The sequence below is a fragment of the Mustela lutreola genome, chromosome 12, assembly GCF_030435805.1.
Source record: "Mustela lutreola isolate mMusLut2 chromosome 12, mMusLut2.pri, whole genome shotgun sequence".
NCBI lineage: Eukaryota > Metazoa > Chordata > Mammalia > Carnivora > Mustelidae > Mustela > Mustela lutreola.
In genome coordinates, this window is record NC_081301.1 from 17519846 (window position 1) to 17538087 (window position 18242).

Consider the following 18242-nt stretch of genomic DNA (forward strand, 5'->3'; position numbering starts at 1 on the left):
CTCTGTGAGACCTGACCCAGGGTTTCATCTTTGGTTCTGAGAGTCTGTCCCCAGCCAAAAACCAGGGGTGCTGGAGGGGCCCTTGGTAATGGCTCAAGTAATCGAACACAGCAGGGTCAGGATCCACAAGGGAGTTGATGCCCATCCCTCCCCCTGTTTATCCGAGAGAGCTAATTTAATCCGCCTGTAGGAGTGTTGTGGTATGGCTGTACAAGGCTCTGTCAGCTGAGGTTTACCTGGACGTGAGTTCAGAGAAAGGACTTTTATACTATCTGCATGAGCCTGTTGATCTTTCCAAGGCTTTTGGATTTTCCACTATTCCTTAGGGCTGCATGCCCTACCTGTCCTACGACAGGGCCCCTCTGTATGTGAGCAGAACTGGCAGAGGGCAAGCAGCGAGAGCTGCTAGGCTGTTTACACCGCAGATTGGGAGATCCCCGGTGGGGGCCCTCCAATGTCAGCCTTGTTCCTTCGGGTGCCAGGGAGACCTCTAGCCCAGTGAGAGTGCTTTCAGGCCAGGTTTTGTAAGGCGGCTTTCGTTTCCTGCCGTGGTGCCTAAGAAGAATACATTGTCCTTTCTTCCCAGCTGCAGTGACCTTCAGCATCGCCATGGCCAGCACCACCATCATCTTCATCACCATCACAGCACCGTCACCAACCCTGTCATCATTACCCTCATCCTCATCTGCACACGCCCTGTCCTCAGATCTTTATTTAATTCTTACCCTAACTACAGGAGAGGTACTATTTTTGAGTCTGGGCTACACGGGAGGAAACGGACCGCAGAGCATTGACCAACCTGCTCTAAGCCATGCACGTAGGCAAGGACCATCGGGAAGTAGGCCTGCAGCTCCCTGATTACCAGATCTGTATTTAAACCCTACGCTCTCCTTCACATTCCCCTAGCCCCCAAAACTAGAAATATAAAATAGTTTACTCTCTGGCCTGACGGAAAGACCAAAGTTCAGGAAGGTGGAAGGGCTTTCAGAGGAAAGTAGGCAGGGGCCTGGGAGTGGGCAGAGTGTCTCCAGATTCCAGGATGAATCCCAGGAAAGATGCGGTCCCAGGCAGAGTTTAAGACCTGTGAGAAAGCATCATAAGAGAGCCTCCCCATCCTAAGACTCAGATTGAACACCCCTTCAGATGCCATGTACGATGAGCCCTCTTTTCTCCTTAATCCTCCCTTTGATGTGTAGGGCTTTCGGTGAATGAATGATATCGTTTAACTTATGTTTGCCATTCATTATCACGTACAGAGCTTCGGGGTTTTCTTTATAAGCCCAGGCACTCGGGGCACCTGGGTGGCTCAGTGGGTTAAAGCCTCTGCATCCGGCTCAGATCATGGTCCCAGGGTCCTGGGATCAAGCCCCGCATCGGGCTCTCTGCTCAGCGGGGAGCCTGCTTTCCCCTCTCTCTCTGCCTGCCTCTCTGCCTACTTGTGATCTCTGTCAAATAAATAAATAAAATCTTTGAAAAGCCCAGGCACTCTTCAGCTTGAATGCCTTGTGCTTAAAGAACGCCTGCCGTTTAGAAGGACCTCATCAGTGTTTCTGAGTGAGTGAATGAACCAGTGACCAAATGAGTGAATGAGAGATCTCACTGGCTTCTGGACCCATCTCTCCGGCATGGGCTTCACCTGCAGGGCACACGCTGTCTCGCCTCTATACCTCGGATAGACTGGACTCCATGCTCACTCAGAACCCTTCTACCTCTGACTCCAGACCCTTGACAGGGCATTCCACAGAGTGGCCTTCCTTTCAAGTAATGAATTCTGCACCCTTTGTCTGCAAGTGTCGCATTATGATTTATAATATAGAAGGTGGTTACCTTGCAAGACGAAATGCAGGAGAATTAGCCCTGGGTTCAAATTCTGATTCAGATGTATTAGCTACATGAACTGGGCAGTGAACACCCAGTGAGAACTTCAGCTTCGTGTATAAAATGGTGATACTGTTGATCTCATTGGAGTATGGTAGAGATAAAGTGAGGTAGCATTTGGACCTGCCTATCGGTGCCCACATATCATAGGTACTCAGTAAATGGGGACTTCCTCCCCCCCCCCCCTTAAATACCTCCCTCCCTTTCTTTTTCTTCTCCTCTCTTTCCTCCCTGCTTTCAACCTCTTCCCAGAAGCCATTATAAAATCCAAGATCCCAGATGCCTAGAGGAATCATATAAGACTCTGAGGCCGCGAGCTGCTTTTGCCACGCACAAGTTGAGATATAGGGGAGACTGGGGTGCTCCCTTGGAGCTGGGGATGGAGAAGCTGCTACCCTGAATTCCAGATGCCGGGGCTAGGAGTCTGCCTCATTCAAAGGTTACAAGCCAGGCTTCCAGGCTACACAACCCACAGAAATGTTCAGTCTAGCACACAGTGTGCTTGACAGGCCTCAAAATTATTTGCCAATATTTAAAAAAAAAATTAGAGATTTTATATTTTAAAGACTCCAGATTTCTCATATTCAAGACAAAGCGGGGACTCTAACCATACTAAGCACACATTTCCACACTGCCACACGGGGCTCAAGCTGCCCTCTTGGGAAGCAGGATGTGCTTCCCAGAGTTCACCGCTGTCTCCACCTCTCCCTGCAATCTCTCCAGCTCAGAGCCCGAGATATATTGCCATCTGTCACTGAGTTTGTATCATATCCTTTATGAGATGTGAGGAAGATTCCTCCATGTCCCTATTGCTCCCAACAGTGCATGTGGGGCGACGGGGGTGGAGGGAGTGGGCGCTTTCAAAGGGGGAGAACTTTGAAAAAAATAAAGGGACAGAGTGTTTTTCTTTATGAAATTAAGCCTAAAAATTTTAGTACACCTGAAACCAATATAATTTTATATGTCAATTATACCTCAATTAAAAAAAAAAAAGCCAACCCAATAGACATGATCTTGGGGGCACAACCATTGCCTGGCATGGGGAGGGAATGACCTCTGGGGAGCCAGAGATCCCGACCTGGGGAGTGGTTTCAGGAGTGGCCACAAACAAACACCGATCCAACCTTACACGGAAGATCAGCATGTGCATTAAGTCTCAGTAAGAAGAAAATTTAGAGACTCATTTCTTAAGTTGGGTGTTTGTATTATAACACACATGGGTGTTTGTATTGCATTTTAAGTGTCTGAAATATGTCTAGTAAATCCTGCTACTATTATCAATAATATCCGAGGTGTGTGATATACAGAATGACACCCAGGCCTGCTTCACGCACTGGTCCCACCAGCCCGGTTCCCGTGGGGATCCGACTTCGGGGCTCTTGATCCAGGACTATCTCTCCTTCCACAGACAGGCAAACTGCAGCTTATAGCCCTGATAGGATTTGCCCAAGGACAGACAGCAAGAACATGCCTGAGCCTGAATGAGGACCTTGGTCACTTGACCCCGCAGCCCTAAGTATTTGGCGAGCACCCACCGCGGGCTAGGCACGAAAGGGAGCACCGTGGCCTGCCTGCACAAAGGTCACCATCGTGCTGCGCTCATCATGGCATGTGATCTCCGTGTCCATCTCCCACTCATCTAAGTAGGCGTTGTTCTCGTCACACAGGCCTATGCGTGCAAAGTACTTAAAACAGAGGCTGTCGTGTGACATGTGCCACTGTGGGCTTTGGCCGGCTTGCGTGGGCCCAGGAGAGGCAGCGGTGCCTGCCCTGTCCCAGCTGTGTGTGCAGTGAGGGCAACTTGGGAAGCTGGACATCTGCCATGGGGGGAATATTGACACCATGGTAATTGGCAAATGCTACAAGTTAGAGTTCTAGATGGTGGCTGTTTTCTGGGGGTGGGGTCGGGAGGGGGTGCGGGGGGAGCGCAGAGAGCCAGCGGTGAACTATCCCACAGCATGCTCCCTGGTAGGCGGTCAGTGAACAGTTGGTTTTTATTATTATCGTCCTACATCCCGCAGAAACTGCATTTTATATGTCAATTATACCTCAATTAAAAAAAAAAAAAAGGAACAGCTGCCCATGAGACTGCCCAGGGGCTCTCTTCCCTTCCTCTCAGGCAAGGGGCTCCCCTCGCTGAGGTTCCACTTCCTCCCCTGTAAACCGGGGAGAGACTGAAACCCACTCACGGGGTGTGGGCTGTGTGTGTGCAGGAAGCATGACCCAGTGCCAGATTCACAGAATCCAGGAAATGTCAGCTCGGACTCCGCACTTCCTTCCCTGGGGACAAAGGTAAGGGGAGCTAGAGCCCAGCCGGCCCCCACCCCTGCACCTCCCCACCCCTGTGCCTGGCCCCGATGGGAGGCAGGCCTAAGAACATAGGACTCCCCTGCCCCCGCCCAACCCCAGGCCTCTGCTCTGGCCTGGCCGGGCTGTGCCTGCTCTAGCCGCTCTGGCCGCTCGGTTTCGGCCTAGCTCTCACCACCCAAGGGGGCAAGGGTGCAGCAGAGGCCAGCTTTTCTGCCTTATTCCTGGAAATCATCAATCTCTGCCCTTCACCCTCCTCCCTGTTTCTACCACATTTTTTTCCTCCTGGATAATGAGGCCTCCGGAGACCGGTGGAGGTCTGAACCTCGTTATGGCTCTCTCCGTAGGCCGGCATCAATAAAGGGTCGGCAGACCAGGGAACTGGGTGGGGGCTGGGACGGGCCGGCGGCGGGTGGGCAATTGGGGAAGGGGGGCTCGCGGGCTTTCCAATCCCTGGATTTATTTCACAGTGAATTATAACTGAACTCTATAGTGCCCAGGGCTCGCAGAGGGAAGGGCAGGAATGCATCCAGGGCGCAGAGAAAAGGCCTGAGTGGGAGCTGGGCCAGGGGAAACTGGTCTGAGTCCCAGGCGGAGAAGACCTCCGCTACTGGGGTATGAGGGAGGTCTCCTGTGTCTGCTCTGTGTAGGAGTGTGATGCCCCTGCCTTCGGGTATATGGAAGCAGGGCAGGGGAGAGGGAGGGGAATGGAGCTGAGGCGTGGCACTGTTCTGGCTCTGCTTCCTGGGCGACCCTGGCCTAACCCCCTCCCTCGCCGCTCCTCCATTTCTCTGCCTGTACAATAAGGGGCTTATACTTGATCTCCAACTTCCTTGAGCTTCTGACATGGGGTTCTGTGCGTGCCCCTGGGTGTGGACAGCACAACTGCATTCGCCGGGGTTATTCCGTGAGAGTCTGTGTGGGTCTCTGGGTTAGCAGTGGAGTAAGGCGCGCCGAAGGCAGAAAACAGACGAGCAGCACGAGGTCGGGGAAACAGCGCTGTCTAGGGAATGCACAGAAGAATCAGGGGCAGACAGAGGGGAAAGCGTATGGGTGGGCGGGATGCGGGACAAGGTGATCAGGGTCTTAGGAGAGGGGACAGAGAAACAGCGGAGACAGAAGCAGGCAACTGGGGCTCCAGTGGTAGATGGGGCAGAGAACCGTCGGGGAGAAGGAGGAAGGGGAGCGGAGGGAAGAAGAAGAATGCTGGGGTGCACAGGGGAGCGGAGTGGGTGTCCAAGGCCAGCGCCAGCGCCATGGGCCAGTGCTGAGTAAGCCCTCGCGATCATGCCCTCAGCTCATTTGAGACATAGTACACCTCGTATCAGGTTCTGCCTGGCTATCCGGAGCGCGATCCGCAGCAGGAGGGCATACAGCGAGCCCCACCCCCGCACCCCAGGCAGAAAGGCTGGCCGACAGGGACATCGCTGAACAGTGCCCTGCGTGCCCTGCTTCCCTGTTTCACTTTCTCCAGGTTGAGCCAGTGCCCAGAATGGGTACATGAGGCCCAGGGTCCACACTGCCCTTGAGGGCAAGAGTGGGGTCCTGCTTCACCACAGGGTCATGGATGGACCAGGTTACCAGGAGAGTGGCCAGCCTCCAGCTGGACCTGGGCAAGGACAGCAGATGTTGAGAGGCAGAGCCTATAAGGTCTCTGGCCAGGGCCACGCCAGCTTGACTCTGCGGAAGAAGCACTCCCTTTGGACTCAGGCTTGGGCCCGAGCCTTCGCGCTGGGGCCCGTCGCTCACTCCTAAGATCTCCGTGTCCCCAAGCAGGGACTGCAGGAGATGTCCCTTGCTCCGTACAATAATTCTGGGGCTTAAATACTATCTCGTGTGTTGAGTGCTGGGCACGGGAACACCGTGGGTGCTTCCTAAGCAGTGGGTGTTACGTGTTCCCCAGATCACTATTAGCTGCTTTCCAACCAACAAGTAAAGCAGGGAGGATACCAGAAATCTAGGCCATAGGACACGGAGGGCCTTCTAAGAGCTGGTCTGGAGAAGCCAGATCGCACTATACTCACAGATACAGGCCCAGTCAGACAGACAGGGGTTTGTGACCCGGTCAGACAGACAGGTTTTTCTGTGTGTTCTCAGTGCCTCGGTGCCCTCGCCTCTAAACTGGGGACAACAGTCCTCTTATTCCTGGCCTGCCATCAGGATTCAGTGGAACAGTGAATAAAAGGTCCTTCGCACAGTCCTGGTCAAGGGGAAGTGTGACATGCTGGAGGCCTGGAGAAATGATGGTGAACAGAGCCCCCTCTCTCCGCCCCCCCCCCCCCCCCGAACAGATGTGATGAGTCAGTGACCCGTAACGCGCGCGCATCATGTGTGAGAGAACGAATTCAGGACCAGGGCATAGTAAGTGTCCAAGGGGGTCATTTCCCTCCCCGATCCACCAGGGTCGGCCCCGTCACTCACCTCTACCCGTGTGGGGTTCAGCCAGTGCGGGATGTCCCGTACGGACACGTTCACTGGCAGGATGATGGACTCGCTGTTGTGGTCCAGGCACGAGGTGACACACTCCGACCCTGAGGGCAAGCACAGTGTGAGGCCACAGCTCAGCCCACAATCCCCCGATGCCCATGGGCTGCTCTCGCACAGCGAGGGCCCTCCTGCTCCTGGTCCCCTGTGGGCCAGGCCACCCTGGCCTTGAAGACAGTGGAAAGAAGAAAACTCCCAAAGGGGCAGCCTTTGTTCTCTCCGACTCTGTTCCGGTCTCTAGTCCAGGCCGCACCCATCACCGTGTTCGTCCGCCGTGAGCCCCTTTTGGTCACGCCCCTCCTCTGCTTGAGAACATTTTCAAGGTTCCCCAAAAGCAGGACAAAACGTAATCCCCTTCGCCCAGCATGCATGGGCTGCCATGGTCTAGTCAGTTTCATCTCCCATTAACCATCTTCACGCTTTGGGTGGTCCAGCCAGATTGCCGTAGGTTTGCCACCCGAGTCCCACAACCCCTTTCCTCTATGTTTCTGCTCCCATTCACCCCTTCTCCAGAATCACCCCCATCTGCCTTCTCAAGGTCAAATCCTATCAGTTCTTCATGGCCCACTTCACATCTTCCAAGAAGCCTGCCCTGATCTTTGCGCCTGAGTGAGAGCAGTATTCAGCAACGAGGAGTCTCTCAGGGCTGGCCTTACGCCCTCCCTGTGCCTGCCTTCCCACGGTTACAGTGATGCCCCAGATGGACAGGGATGAGGGGGACTCATTTGTGAGCCTGGCCTGGTGCCTGATATGCAGGGACGGTGCAGGAAGCATCAGCCCCCCTAGCCCCTCACTTCCTGCTTGCGTGATGCTTCCCCACATGCCTCCCCGGTGCTTTTAGGCCCTTCCTACTCTTCTTCAACTAACGCACTATTAATGATCCCTCAGACCTCCACCCAAGTGCTGCCAAGTGCCTGCTCCGAGGAGCCCTCCCTGCTTTCCTGATAGACCAGGCCCTGTCACAGGGCACTAGCCCCTTCCCACGGGCTTGGGAATGGTTCTCTCGATGGCTCACTTCCCAGCCAGACTGTAAACTCCTGAAGCCAGCCCTCTCTGTGCTCCCCGTTCTCCACCCAGAGCCTGGCACCATGCAGGGCAGCAAGCATTTGTGAAACGAGTGAGAGAGACAGGGAGCGAGCGAATGCATCCGTGGACAAGGGACTGAGGGGTGAGGGAATGCGCAGGAGGACATGCGTACCGCGATGGGGGAGTGAATGAATACAAGACTGCATCTTGGATAAAGAAATGGAAGAATGAAGGCATTGATGATAAGCGGGGACAGGCAGGTACACAGCAGCCCTTGATGAGGCACAGCAACTTTAAGCTGCGGGCTGGCAAGTTGACTGTAATTTGGTGCATTCACTCTCCACCCTGCCCTCACACACTGCGAAGTCTCCTGAGAATCAAGCCTATCCCATGAGGTGTCCCCAGGACTCTCAAGCCATGCTCATTCCTGTGGGCAAAGGACAGATGTGACAGAATCTGACCAAGGCCCTAAGGAGGCCGTTCCCTTGCCTGAATGCCAGGACCACCCCTGAACATGAAGTGAGTCCCAAGAGACAGCCAACTTGATTCCAGTAGCCATTCAAAGGTTCCCTTCCAGGTGCACGCATGTGTGCATGTGTGTGTGTGATGTCTATGTGTATATCCACCCCCCCCCACACACACACACACACATACACTGTCTATCTACGAGGGCCCTGCTTGTTGCCATCTTGGCCTCTGAGAGACTCACCAGGACTGAAGAGGGACAGGGGTGGAGTGGCAGGCCTAGGACAGTGTTTAAAACCTCTTCACTTTAAACACAGGGCCCCCGAGCCCAAAAGGTGGGGGCCAGACCCTGGCCCTGCAGGTGGTTGTCACTCATTCTCTTGAATACCCTGTGCTGTGTGATGGATTGCCATCACACCCATGTCTCAGGTTAGAGATGTGCACGGAGCTCAGGCTACAAAGCAGACGACTTGGGCCCCATCAATTAAAACCCACGTCCCTCTGCCTTCTGAGCCCAGCAGTGGATACAGGGGAGCCCAACAGAGGAAAGAGAAAGGAAGATAGAGGAAGGAAAAGAAATGAGGTGGCGGGGGTGGGGAGCACTGCAAAAGCACCAAAAAGATGAGTGAGGGGAATAAGGCGGGGGGAGTCACGAAGCAGCTGGAGAAAGTCAGCGCTGCGTGCTTATCATGAAATCAGTTCTAAAGGAGTATTTAGGGAGCGAGGTAGAAACAAGGCTGTGATGATAAAATCCTCTTTTGCAAAAGCAGGAGGTAGCCTGTGAGGCCATCCCTGGTCTGCTCAGCAGCAGTCCTGTCCCCCCTTCCCCGCAGCTCCCTCCCCTGCACTCTCCCCCGACCCCCCGCCACACACACAGGGCTGGGGCTTTAGGCCCAGGCTGCCCTGTTGTGATATATGAGCAGGAACTGGCATCATTACAGAGGGTGATCTCACCGGGCCTCTGCCTCTCCTTCCCTGGGAGAAGGAGGGAGGGTGGCAGCCCCGGGGGTGCAGAGGGGACAGTAGCAACTTTCTGAGTGCTCTTGGTTGCCACAGAAGCTGGCCTGTGCTGCCCGGCGGAGGAGCCCAGAGGGGACTGCTCTGGGCGGCTCCAGAATGTGTCCTCCAGCCTCTGAGCCCACAGGAAGGGACTTCACCCCGATTATAAGGCCTTGAGTCAAATCCCCTCCTTGGTGAGGGGGGCTGTGCACAGGGAAGGGCCCAGCCTGGGCTTCTGATCTGGGGGTCTCTGGAGGTGACGAAGGGGAGGGACCTGGAGGTCAGGAGGGAAACCTGTTTTCCCGCCTTCCCTCCCAGGGTCCCACAGTGCCTTTTCCCTCTTAGCAACCACCTCTGCCACCTTCCCCAGAGGCCCACCACCATGCACGGATCACCATATCCATAAGAGGGACATCTGTCTGGCAACGGGACATGGGCACAGGGAAGAGAAGGACATTGAGGCTCCTGTGTCGTACTGACTTCTTTCCCTTCCTGCTTGACTTTGAGAAAGCTCAGTGGGCAAAGGGATGCTACGGTACGGCCATACGTGTGCCTCTGTCTTGCTGGGCGAGTGAAGAGCAGGGCCGTGTGCTGCAAGATTGTGAGGGCGGTGTACGCACCCGGGGGCCCCACAGCGTATCTGGGCACCTTCCTGCCTATGTAACATGTTTCAGGGCCTCAGATGCATCTGTGCTTGTGACGTGTGTGACTCTATGTCACACGTGTGTATGTGTGTGTGCGTGTTAAGTGATGTGTTTGTGCAGTATTTGGCTGAGGTGTACGTGCTAGGCATGAGTTTATGCTGCATGTATTTGGGTCTGTTCGGTTATTAAACATTTGTGCTTGTGTTTATTTTTGCATGTGTGAATATATTTGAGTAGATCCGTGGAGGTAGACAGGCAGGAAGTCTGTTTCTAAAAGTTTCTTTTTTTTCTTTTAAATAGAAGTCACTTCATCAAAGTTTTCCCTCCCAGGAACACTTAATACCAGTCATGAGTGTAACTGAATATTCACTTGTGTATCCTGGCTGAGTTGGGGGCAGGGACCCTATCACAGACCTAAGTGTCTAGAACCACCTGTCAGGAATGATGGCAGAAGAAAGCATTGGCTTTGGGATAGAGCATCCAATGTTACTGACCATTGCGACACCTGCTGCCCTAAACTTCTAGAATGCCTATATTGGCAGATCACGCAAGATAACCCCTCTCTGCAAACGTCGGGCCAGGGTCCTTCAGATGGCGGCTCTGTAGGAACCTGAAGTCCCTTCTGAATCATCAGAGAGAGCTTTTCTCACCCACACAGGAGCTGGTGCTCTGGGCTCAATGCAGGAGCACCGATTCCTGGTCTGCTTTTAGGTGAAGAACGCATGTGTGCTCTCAGGCTCTACATTTCCGTCTTTGAAAGGAGGTGGTCAGGGGCCCCCTACACCTCCCCTCCCCAAGCACAGGCCCCGTTTTGACAGCTCCCGTTTTGCTGGATGCAGAACTTGTTGGCTCTGTGTGACTGGGAGTGAGTGTGTGCGTGATAACCTCCCGCTCCAGACATCCCTGGTGATTATCTCATAAATCACGCTGGCCATGAGAAAGAACATCCAATTCCCTGGGCTTTTCATCATGGTCAATTAGGGAATCAGCCCAAGAGGTCAGCACCACTGCCCTCCACTGAGGTCAGACTCAATGCACGCCCAGTTCCCCCAGAAAGCCTCGGAGCCTGTGATTAATGCCTCCGTCCAGATGCCTGGTTTCGACCAGGCAATTCCCTGGCATCAAACTCCAGGTTGTCTCCCCTCACTGTGGGCACTCTGTGAGCTAGCCTGTCACCACACAAAGAGCCGTTTGAACATATTCTTTATCCTCCCAGTGGGAGGCCACTGAGACGCCAGAGGAAGAACTGGGGCTCCAGAGGAGGAACGCTGTCTGGCTTCAGGGAGACTCTGTTATCCCTTCACGTGCCCATCTCCTCATCTGTCATGGGTCGTTGAGCAGATACGAGAAGGTGCCTCTCAAGTGCTGGCTGCAGGACCTAACCCGCTGTAGGTACTCATGAAGGATTAGTAGGACGCACAATTTAAGATGAACCGGGGACCACCACTGCTTTCTGACACAGGGTGTGTGTGCCTTTGCAGCTCTTCCCCTCCACGCCACAGGGTTCCTTGTCCGGAAGCCCATCTCCTGCCCAACAAGCTCTTTCGAATCCCTATAGAAGTGTCCCTTCCCCTGGGAACCTTCTAGGTCCCCTGACACAGCGGTCAGCTCTTCTGTGCTCCCGTGGGACTCTCCAAACTCCCCGAAATTTCTTCTCCAACACGTGTACCCTCAACTCTCTCTCTGGGAGCACAGGACCTAGTCTCCTTCATCTCTGTCTCCCTCCTACAGGGCATCGGGAGTGGTGCCCCGTCACCCAGCGAAGCACTGGCCCCAGGCTTGAGAAGGACCTGTGCCACCCCGCCGCCCTCACGCGCCCACCGTACCTATGGCATAGCCTTCCGGGCACTGCAGTTTGAGGTTGCCGTTGAGCTGGTCCGGGGCCGAGCACTGGCCTTGCATCTCCTGGCAGATGTGGAAGGAGCCACTCCAGGTGCCATCTTTCCGGCAGTGGATGATGTTGCTCCCACGTCCCTGAGCAGCACAGACCACAGAAGAATAGTCAGCGTGAACTGGAGGGACTGCCACCCTCACCGTAATCAGCCCCTCAGAGTAACAGAGGAAACCGTTCCTCATCTCCCCAGAGCACTGGAAGTGTTAGCTAGAAACCCAATCATCCAAAAATAGAGGCACTGTTAACATTTCTGCTTGACAGATGGGGAAACTGAGGACTCAAGTCAGGAAACGTGTCCAGAGCGCTCCAGGGAGCCTAACTCCCATGTTTTCTGAACCCTAGCTTCGAGCTCTTTCAGAGATTTCAGTCAGAGAGATTTCTGTGTTGATTATTTATTTATTTTTTTTAACTGAGATAGAAGGTGACCAAACACTCCCAAACGCACCCCAGCTCATACAGTAGGTAAGAACATGGGTCTTGGAGCTGTCTCAGTGCCCCTCCCCCAGTTCTTTAGAACAGGCGTTACACAGTTTCTCCATCTTCCGCAAGGCAGTAGGCACACGCAACGCGTAGGTTCAGTCCTTGCTCTGAGCCTACTTCCAGAGTCTGGGTTTCTAATGGGAGGTCTCGCTCTGCGGACCAGCCCCTGAATCCAAGGACCATTTCTTGGTGCCCAGTCTGTGCCCGGCTCTGTGGGGTTCAAAAGTCAAGTGAGCCGTATCGGAGTCAAGTATGGGTCTGCGTGAGAAAGACAGTCACGTGAGCAGCCAGCCAGCCACGTCAATACGATGGTCATCAGTGCTGGGCTGGGAGGTCACGGGGAGAGTAATGGGTTGTCAGGCGCAAGCAGAGAGGCCCCGTAGAGGAGGTGCTAAATGGAAAAAGGGTTTTCAAGGATGCACAGAATCACAGACAGAACAGGGATAGGAAGACCTTTCTGGAAGGCCAAAGGGCATGGGCAAATGAAAGGAAGTACAGTGAGCAGCAGAGAGCTTCCCAGGGGCTCTTGGCTGGCGAACCAAGGGAGGACGAGCTGGTAGGGCAGACGCAGGGTGGGGCCTTCACTGTCGGTGTATGGAGTTTGGACTCAACCCCCTGAGAATGGAGAACGCTGGGCGGTATCCGGACGGGGGACCCTCCACTGCAGAACAAGCTGTCTATTCTCTCCCTCTTTCAAGCTTTTTAGATAAGCAGAGAAACTCTATAGGAGTCGCTGACTGGGCTCCACCAGGACGAATATCTATGCCTTGGCTCCCATGCCCCGCAGCTTCCATCCAAAGTCCCGTGGCTGGCCTCCAGAGCCCGCAGGGCCTGAACTCTGGCTCCCTCTCCATGGCTTTGCTCCCTACAGCACCACCACCAACCTTGAACGTCGGCTTAAACCACCTACACTCTCAAGTGCACCCTAGGTGCTCCCCAGCCGCCATGCTTCCGCACACCAGCTCCTCCTGGCTGCTGGGTTCCCTCCCCGCCCAGACCCCCTGCCTAGCCCAGAGGACCCCGTCCTAGTCCTGCTAGGATGCACCGCAGGGTGCACCCATCAGGTCTCTACACGCTCTGCCTCTCTGTTTCCCATCCATTCCCACCTAGAGGACCAACTGCTCAAGGCCCCAGACAGTGCCCCCTTCGCCCCGCCTCCTCAGGGCCACAGCACATGACAGGTCCCGACCCCCCGGTCCACTCACTCATCACTCCTCATCACTCCGTAGGTGTTTGTGTTCCCTCAAGAACCGCTTGACAGAAGACGGGGTGAGCAGGCAGGGAGTCATGGACGGAGACTGCTCCGTAAGCAAGAGCAGAAATGAACGTGTGGGTGACGGGACACACGCGTGAGCGAGCAGAGGGTGAGACGGGGGGACGAGGGACTAGGAGAACCAGTGCACGCAGGAGGAAGTGAATCAGCCCGCCGACAGGGCTGATGAGGCGGAGGCTGCCCTGTCTGAGAAAACAGCTGCAAGGAGACAGGGTTCCGAAGGGAAAGGGGGGCCCTCTTTGGGCCTCTCGCGCGCCTGTCCGTCTGCGGCGGGGGCCTCGGTGGCCGCGGGACAAGGGTGCTCCATCCCGCGCGGGAAGCTGTGGGACATCTTACATGGTCCTCCCCACCCCGAGGTTCTGTGAGAGCTCACGGAGAGTTCAGGCCACTTCATGCGGCTTCAGAGAAGCGACTCTCCCTCCTGGAGCCCCAGGCCCCAGGCCCCATGATTCTGCTGGGCCCTCGGGGGAATAGGAAATTGACCCCAATTTCCTGGAGCCTTGGCCTGGGCCTATGATGCATTTGGCCTCCAGCCCCTGAAGGGTTGCAGACCTCAGCACTACGTGGGCCAGAGTTGGCTGGGGACCTCGGTTTGCAGCAGAGAACGTATTAGAACTAGCTGGAATCTGCTCAGGGAATTTCGCCATAGACAAATCCACTGTAGAAGGCTCCACCGGAGAAGAGGGGAGTAAAGGGCCCGGTCTTGCTGCCTCCAGCCTCTCTCCTTCCTGCCCAGTTCATCAGGCACTCTCGGCTGCTGATTAAATCTGCTTTAAACAAGTACATCACCCTTCTGCTAAGACACTGCCACCTTCCAAACAAGTCACATCTGTGGCCTGGCCCTCCAAGGCCTCCACAGTGGAGCCCAGATGACAAGTCTAGCCCCATCTCTTGCCACGCACCTGTCCTTCCTCCTAGTCTCTCAGTTAGCTCGTCTCTCCTGCACATTTCTCTTGCTTCCCAGCTCTGCACCTTTGCCCTCGCTGTGCCCTCCGCACAGCAGACTTTCCAGACCCTGTCTGGATTTCTGAATTCCCCTTTAAGACTAGATCTTGGTGCACTCGGGGCTTACCTACCAGCTAGTACAGAGCCTCAGAATTAACCCTTGGTGTTAATCTAGGGTGACCACGAAGACCTGATGTTGAGGATGCCATCCGAGAGAAGCCAAGAGCACTGGGCAAGGAGCCCACCGGGTACACGTGGCTCTGAATGCACGGTTCTGCATGCTAAGGCGAAATCTCACCCCAGAGGGCTAAGCATCCCTCACCAAAATATTCTGCCTCTCTGTGCCTGGGAGTCCGTCTGTAAAAAAGCATGTGCACTCTCTCAAACTCTCTTTAGTCACAAAGATCCACAGAGCGCTAACGGCATATAATAATCCCATTATCAAATACCCATTAGGTGCCAACTGTTTTACAGGCATTTAAAACCCCTTTGATTAACACAATAGAGTAGAAATCATACCCTTGTTGCAGATTAAGAAACTGAGGCTCGGCTGGGAAGTGAACAAGTGAGTTTTTTAAATGATGCCAGTGTAGGGGCGCCTGGGTGGCTCAATGGGTTAAGCCTCTGCCTTCGGCTCAGGTCATGATCCCAGGGTCCTGGGATCGAGCCCCACATCGGGCTCTCTGCTCAGCGGGGAGCCTGCTTCCCCCCTCTCTCTCTGCCTGCCTCTCTGCCTACTTGTGATCTCTCTCCCTGTGTCAAATAAATAAATAAAATCTTTAAAAAAAAAAAAAAATGCCACTATAATAGAAGCATAGACCCGAGCCAAACTACACAGGTTCAAATCCTGGTCTTGCAACTTCCTAGCTGCGAGTACCTGGGGAGGCTTCCCAAACTCTCTGTGTTCCTTAATTTCCTCCCCAGTTAAATGGGCATGGGGTGCACTGCCTGCAGAGTCAGCACGAGGACCGAATAAGTAAGTAAGTAAGAGCTCAACACACATGAGGGCTCTCCCAGTATCAGTGGAGGCGCTAGGCCACTCCGCGGCTGTGATCTCTAGAATCCACTCAAGGAACACCCACATTTTAGAAACGGCAGCAGCTGGTGTGGGAAGGCAGCACGGCCGTGACAGGGGGAGGGCCAATGCTAGAGGCGGGTCTTCTGACCGTAAGCCTCCGTGCCTCTACTACACTGGAGGGGAGAGGCGGGGAGAGGGAGAATTAGATTTCTTCCTCTTCCTTAGCAGAAATGGAAATAGACAAAATAATGGCAGAGAGACCGTGGCAGCCTCAGAGCGGGACATGAAGGGCTAAGCTTTGGACGCGGGCTAACGGAGGAACAGGAATCTCAGGGCCCCCACCCCTGGCTACATAGCGTGGGGCGAACCACCTTAACTCAGGGAACCTCAGCTTCCACCTCTACGGAATGGGGCAGTAATGCCAGACGGATGCCGCAGGGCTGAAATAAAGTGGTCTGTGCAGAGCACTCAGCCCAGGCACTGGCAAGTAGAAAACGCTCAGTAAGTCGCTGCTGCTATTAATTACGTAATTCCCAGGCAGTGCCCTTTATGCACTTTGCATCTTCCAAGTAAGATACGAAGTGACATGTAGCCTTCGTGTATGGGGAAGGAATGGCTGAAAATCGGGAGTGGGCAATGACTTGGTTAGGAGATTAGAGGTGTGGAGATCGGACTCTGCTGGTGCCTTGCTGTGTGACTTGGGGCGAGTCTCTTCCCCTCTCTGGGCTCCAGAGGTCCCATCTATAAAACAAGTGGGTGGCAGGGGGGGATCTCCTCGGTCAAGCCCACCTCCTGTCAAGTTTCTAACTGGCTCTCGCCCTTGACAATGCTGCAACCGGAAGTCACCCCTGCCTGGAGAGGCGTCGTGTGAATGAGGACTCCCCATATCCACAGCAGAGCCCCTAAAGGCATGAGCCAGACACATGCCACGGGCAGAAAGTCTTTCTCATTTCAGAAGGGCTTTTATGGCCACCTGTGCAACCCGTGCACTCACCTGGGTGTATTACTGACTCTGCGCCCACCCTTTCTGTCTTGCTCTGGCTGAGCAGCTGGAATCCCCATTAAGAGCATTACTTCATCTACAAGCACCTTTAGTCTCTTCCTCTGCTGCAGTCCCCATGTGTGCATGCCCCACAGACTCCATCCCAATCACAAGATGGCTGTTCCCATATCACCTACAAATACCACCTGCCCCCGTGCTTCTCGCATAGAACTGAGCCTGAGTTACTGCCTCAGACAGCTCAGAAGCATCTGAGCTGGATTAACTGTTGGGGCAACTGGCACTTCTCCCTGGCTATCTGGGGCTAGAGCTCCTGCTCTTTGCCACTAGCCTGCCCTGGAAGTGTTCAGGGGCTAGGAAAAGCGGAGCTGTGGGGCCCGTCAGCGCCACCCGCTCATTCATAACCGTGTGCAAGACCTGAGCCTCCAAGACTTCTTCCCTCATTCGGAAAAGGGGATGTTGGTTTCTTTTTCAAATGTCTGCTGGGAATTGTCAAAATGAGAGAAAGTCTGGCTCACCAGCCTGGAGTCCCGGAAACACTTGAAGTAAAGAAGCTATTATTACCCAGGTTCTCTATCTTGGTTTACAGAAATACTAACACTCTAAATTCGAGAGCTGAACTGGCCAGTATGGTAGCTACCATATCAGTGTGGCTGTTTGCATTTAAATTTGAACTGTTTAAAATTAAATAAAGGGTTAAAACCTCATTGCTCAGTTGCTCCAGCCACGGTTCAAGTATTCCCTAAGCCAGATGTGGCCAGAGGCCGCCATACTGTAAAGCACAGATCAGGACAATTTTCATCCCAACAGAAAGTTCTTCTGTGCATTGCTAGTCTAGAGAGTTCCTGTATTGTACAGGTTTCCTTGAGCAATAAATCAGGTTTCCTTATGGTTCACATTGGGTCTCTCCATCCCACACTGTGGCTTCATACATGACAGATGCCTTCTTTTCGAACTTTCTGGGGCTACCCACCAACAGAGGGATAACCTTCAGGCCATTGCCTTTATTTCTATAGGAGCCTATGTGGAGGATCAGGGATTCTCTCCACTAGAAGTGACCTTAAAGGAAAGCTAGTTCACCTATGTCTTTCTTCCCCAGGGCTGCCATGCATGGTGGCACAGGTTGTATACTGTACAATTTCAGGGGTTACTCATAGGCATACTCCTATCTATACTTTCATTACCTTATTTAATCCTGACAAACCATGAGGCAGGAAGTAGTATATCCCCTACCATGAGAAAACTGAAAGCTGAAGGGTTAAACAACTTGCCCAAGTCCTCCCACTGGTAAGTGGTGAAGTCAGTACTTGAACTCAGAGTCCAGATCCAGCATCCTTCTGGCTCCCAAGGAACAAATGAACTGGAGGTTTCATTCGTCAATTTGCTTTTAGAGGCAGTGGGAGGGAGTACATGAACTTCCCCTAGACTAGTCCCTGTCCTCTTCTGCCAGGATCTGGAACTTGTTTGGAAAGCAAAGAATTCCGGCTCCATACAAGCTGTTTAATTCAAGATGCTCTGGGCCGTACATTTCTGCTGTGTTTACAGGCAGCAAGAGGGGATCTGAGGTGAATACTAGATTTGGCTCTCAGGCCCCTGGTCTGAGGGTAGAAGAAATTCATTTTCGGTACAAACTAGAAACGTCAATTGTATTAGGAGCCCATTTGGCACACGTCCCCTCATTCTTTGAGCCGACAAGCAATACCCCGCTCCTTTGCGTCTAGCCTCTCTGCCAGTTGCCAAACAGAACTGCTTGAGTCGTCTGATAAATTTACATTTTCCTCTCCTTTAAATACAAACTGGCCATGAAAGGTACTTGGCAGGCCCCAGGC

General features: G+C 53.8%; 1 protein-coding gene across 1 annotated transcript in view; it reads right to left on the reverse strand.

The window, feature by feature from the left end:
* Positions 1 to 18242, reverse strand: part of PAPPA (pappalysin 1) — a 239644-nt gene that overhangs the window by 25535 nt on the left and 195867 nt on the right. Inside the window, exons 18-19 of the mRNA XM_059142291.1 lie at positions 11630 to 11777; positions 6607 to 6716 (exon numbers count right to left, since the gene is read on the reverse strand). Of these exons, the coding sequence (XP_058998274.1) occupies positions 6607 to 6716; positions 11630 to 11777 (258 nt within the window). The remainder of the gene's footprint in view (positions 1 to 6606; positions 6717 to 11629; positions 11778 to 18242) is intronic.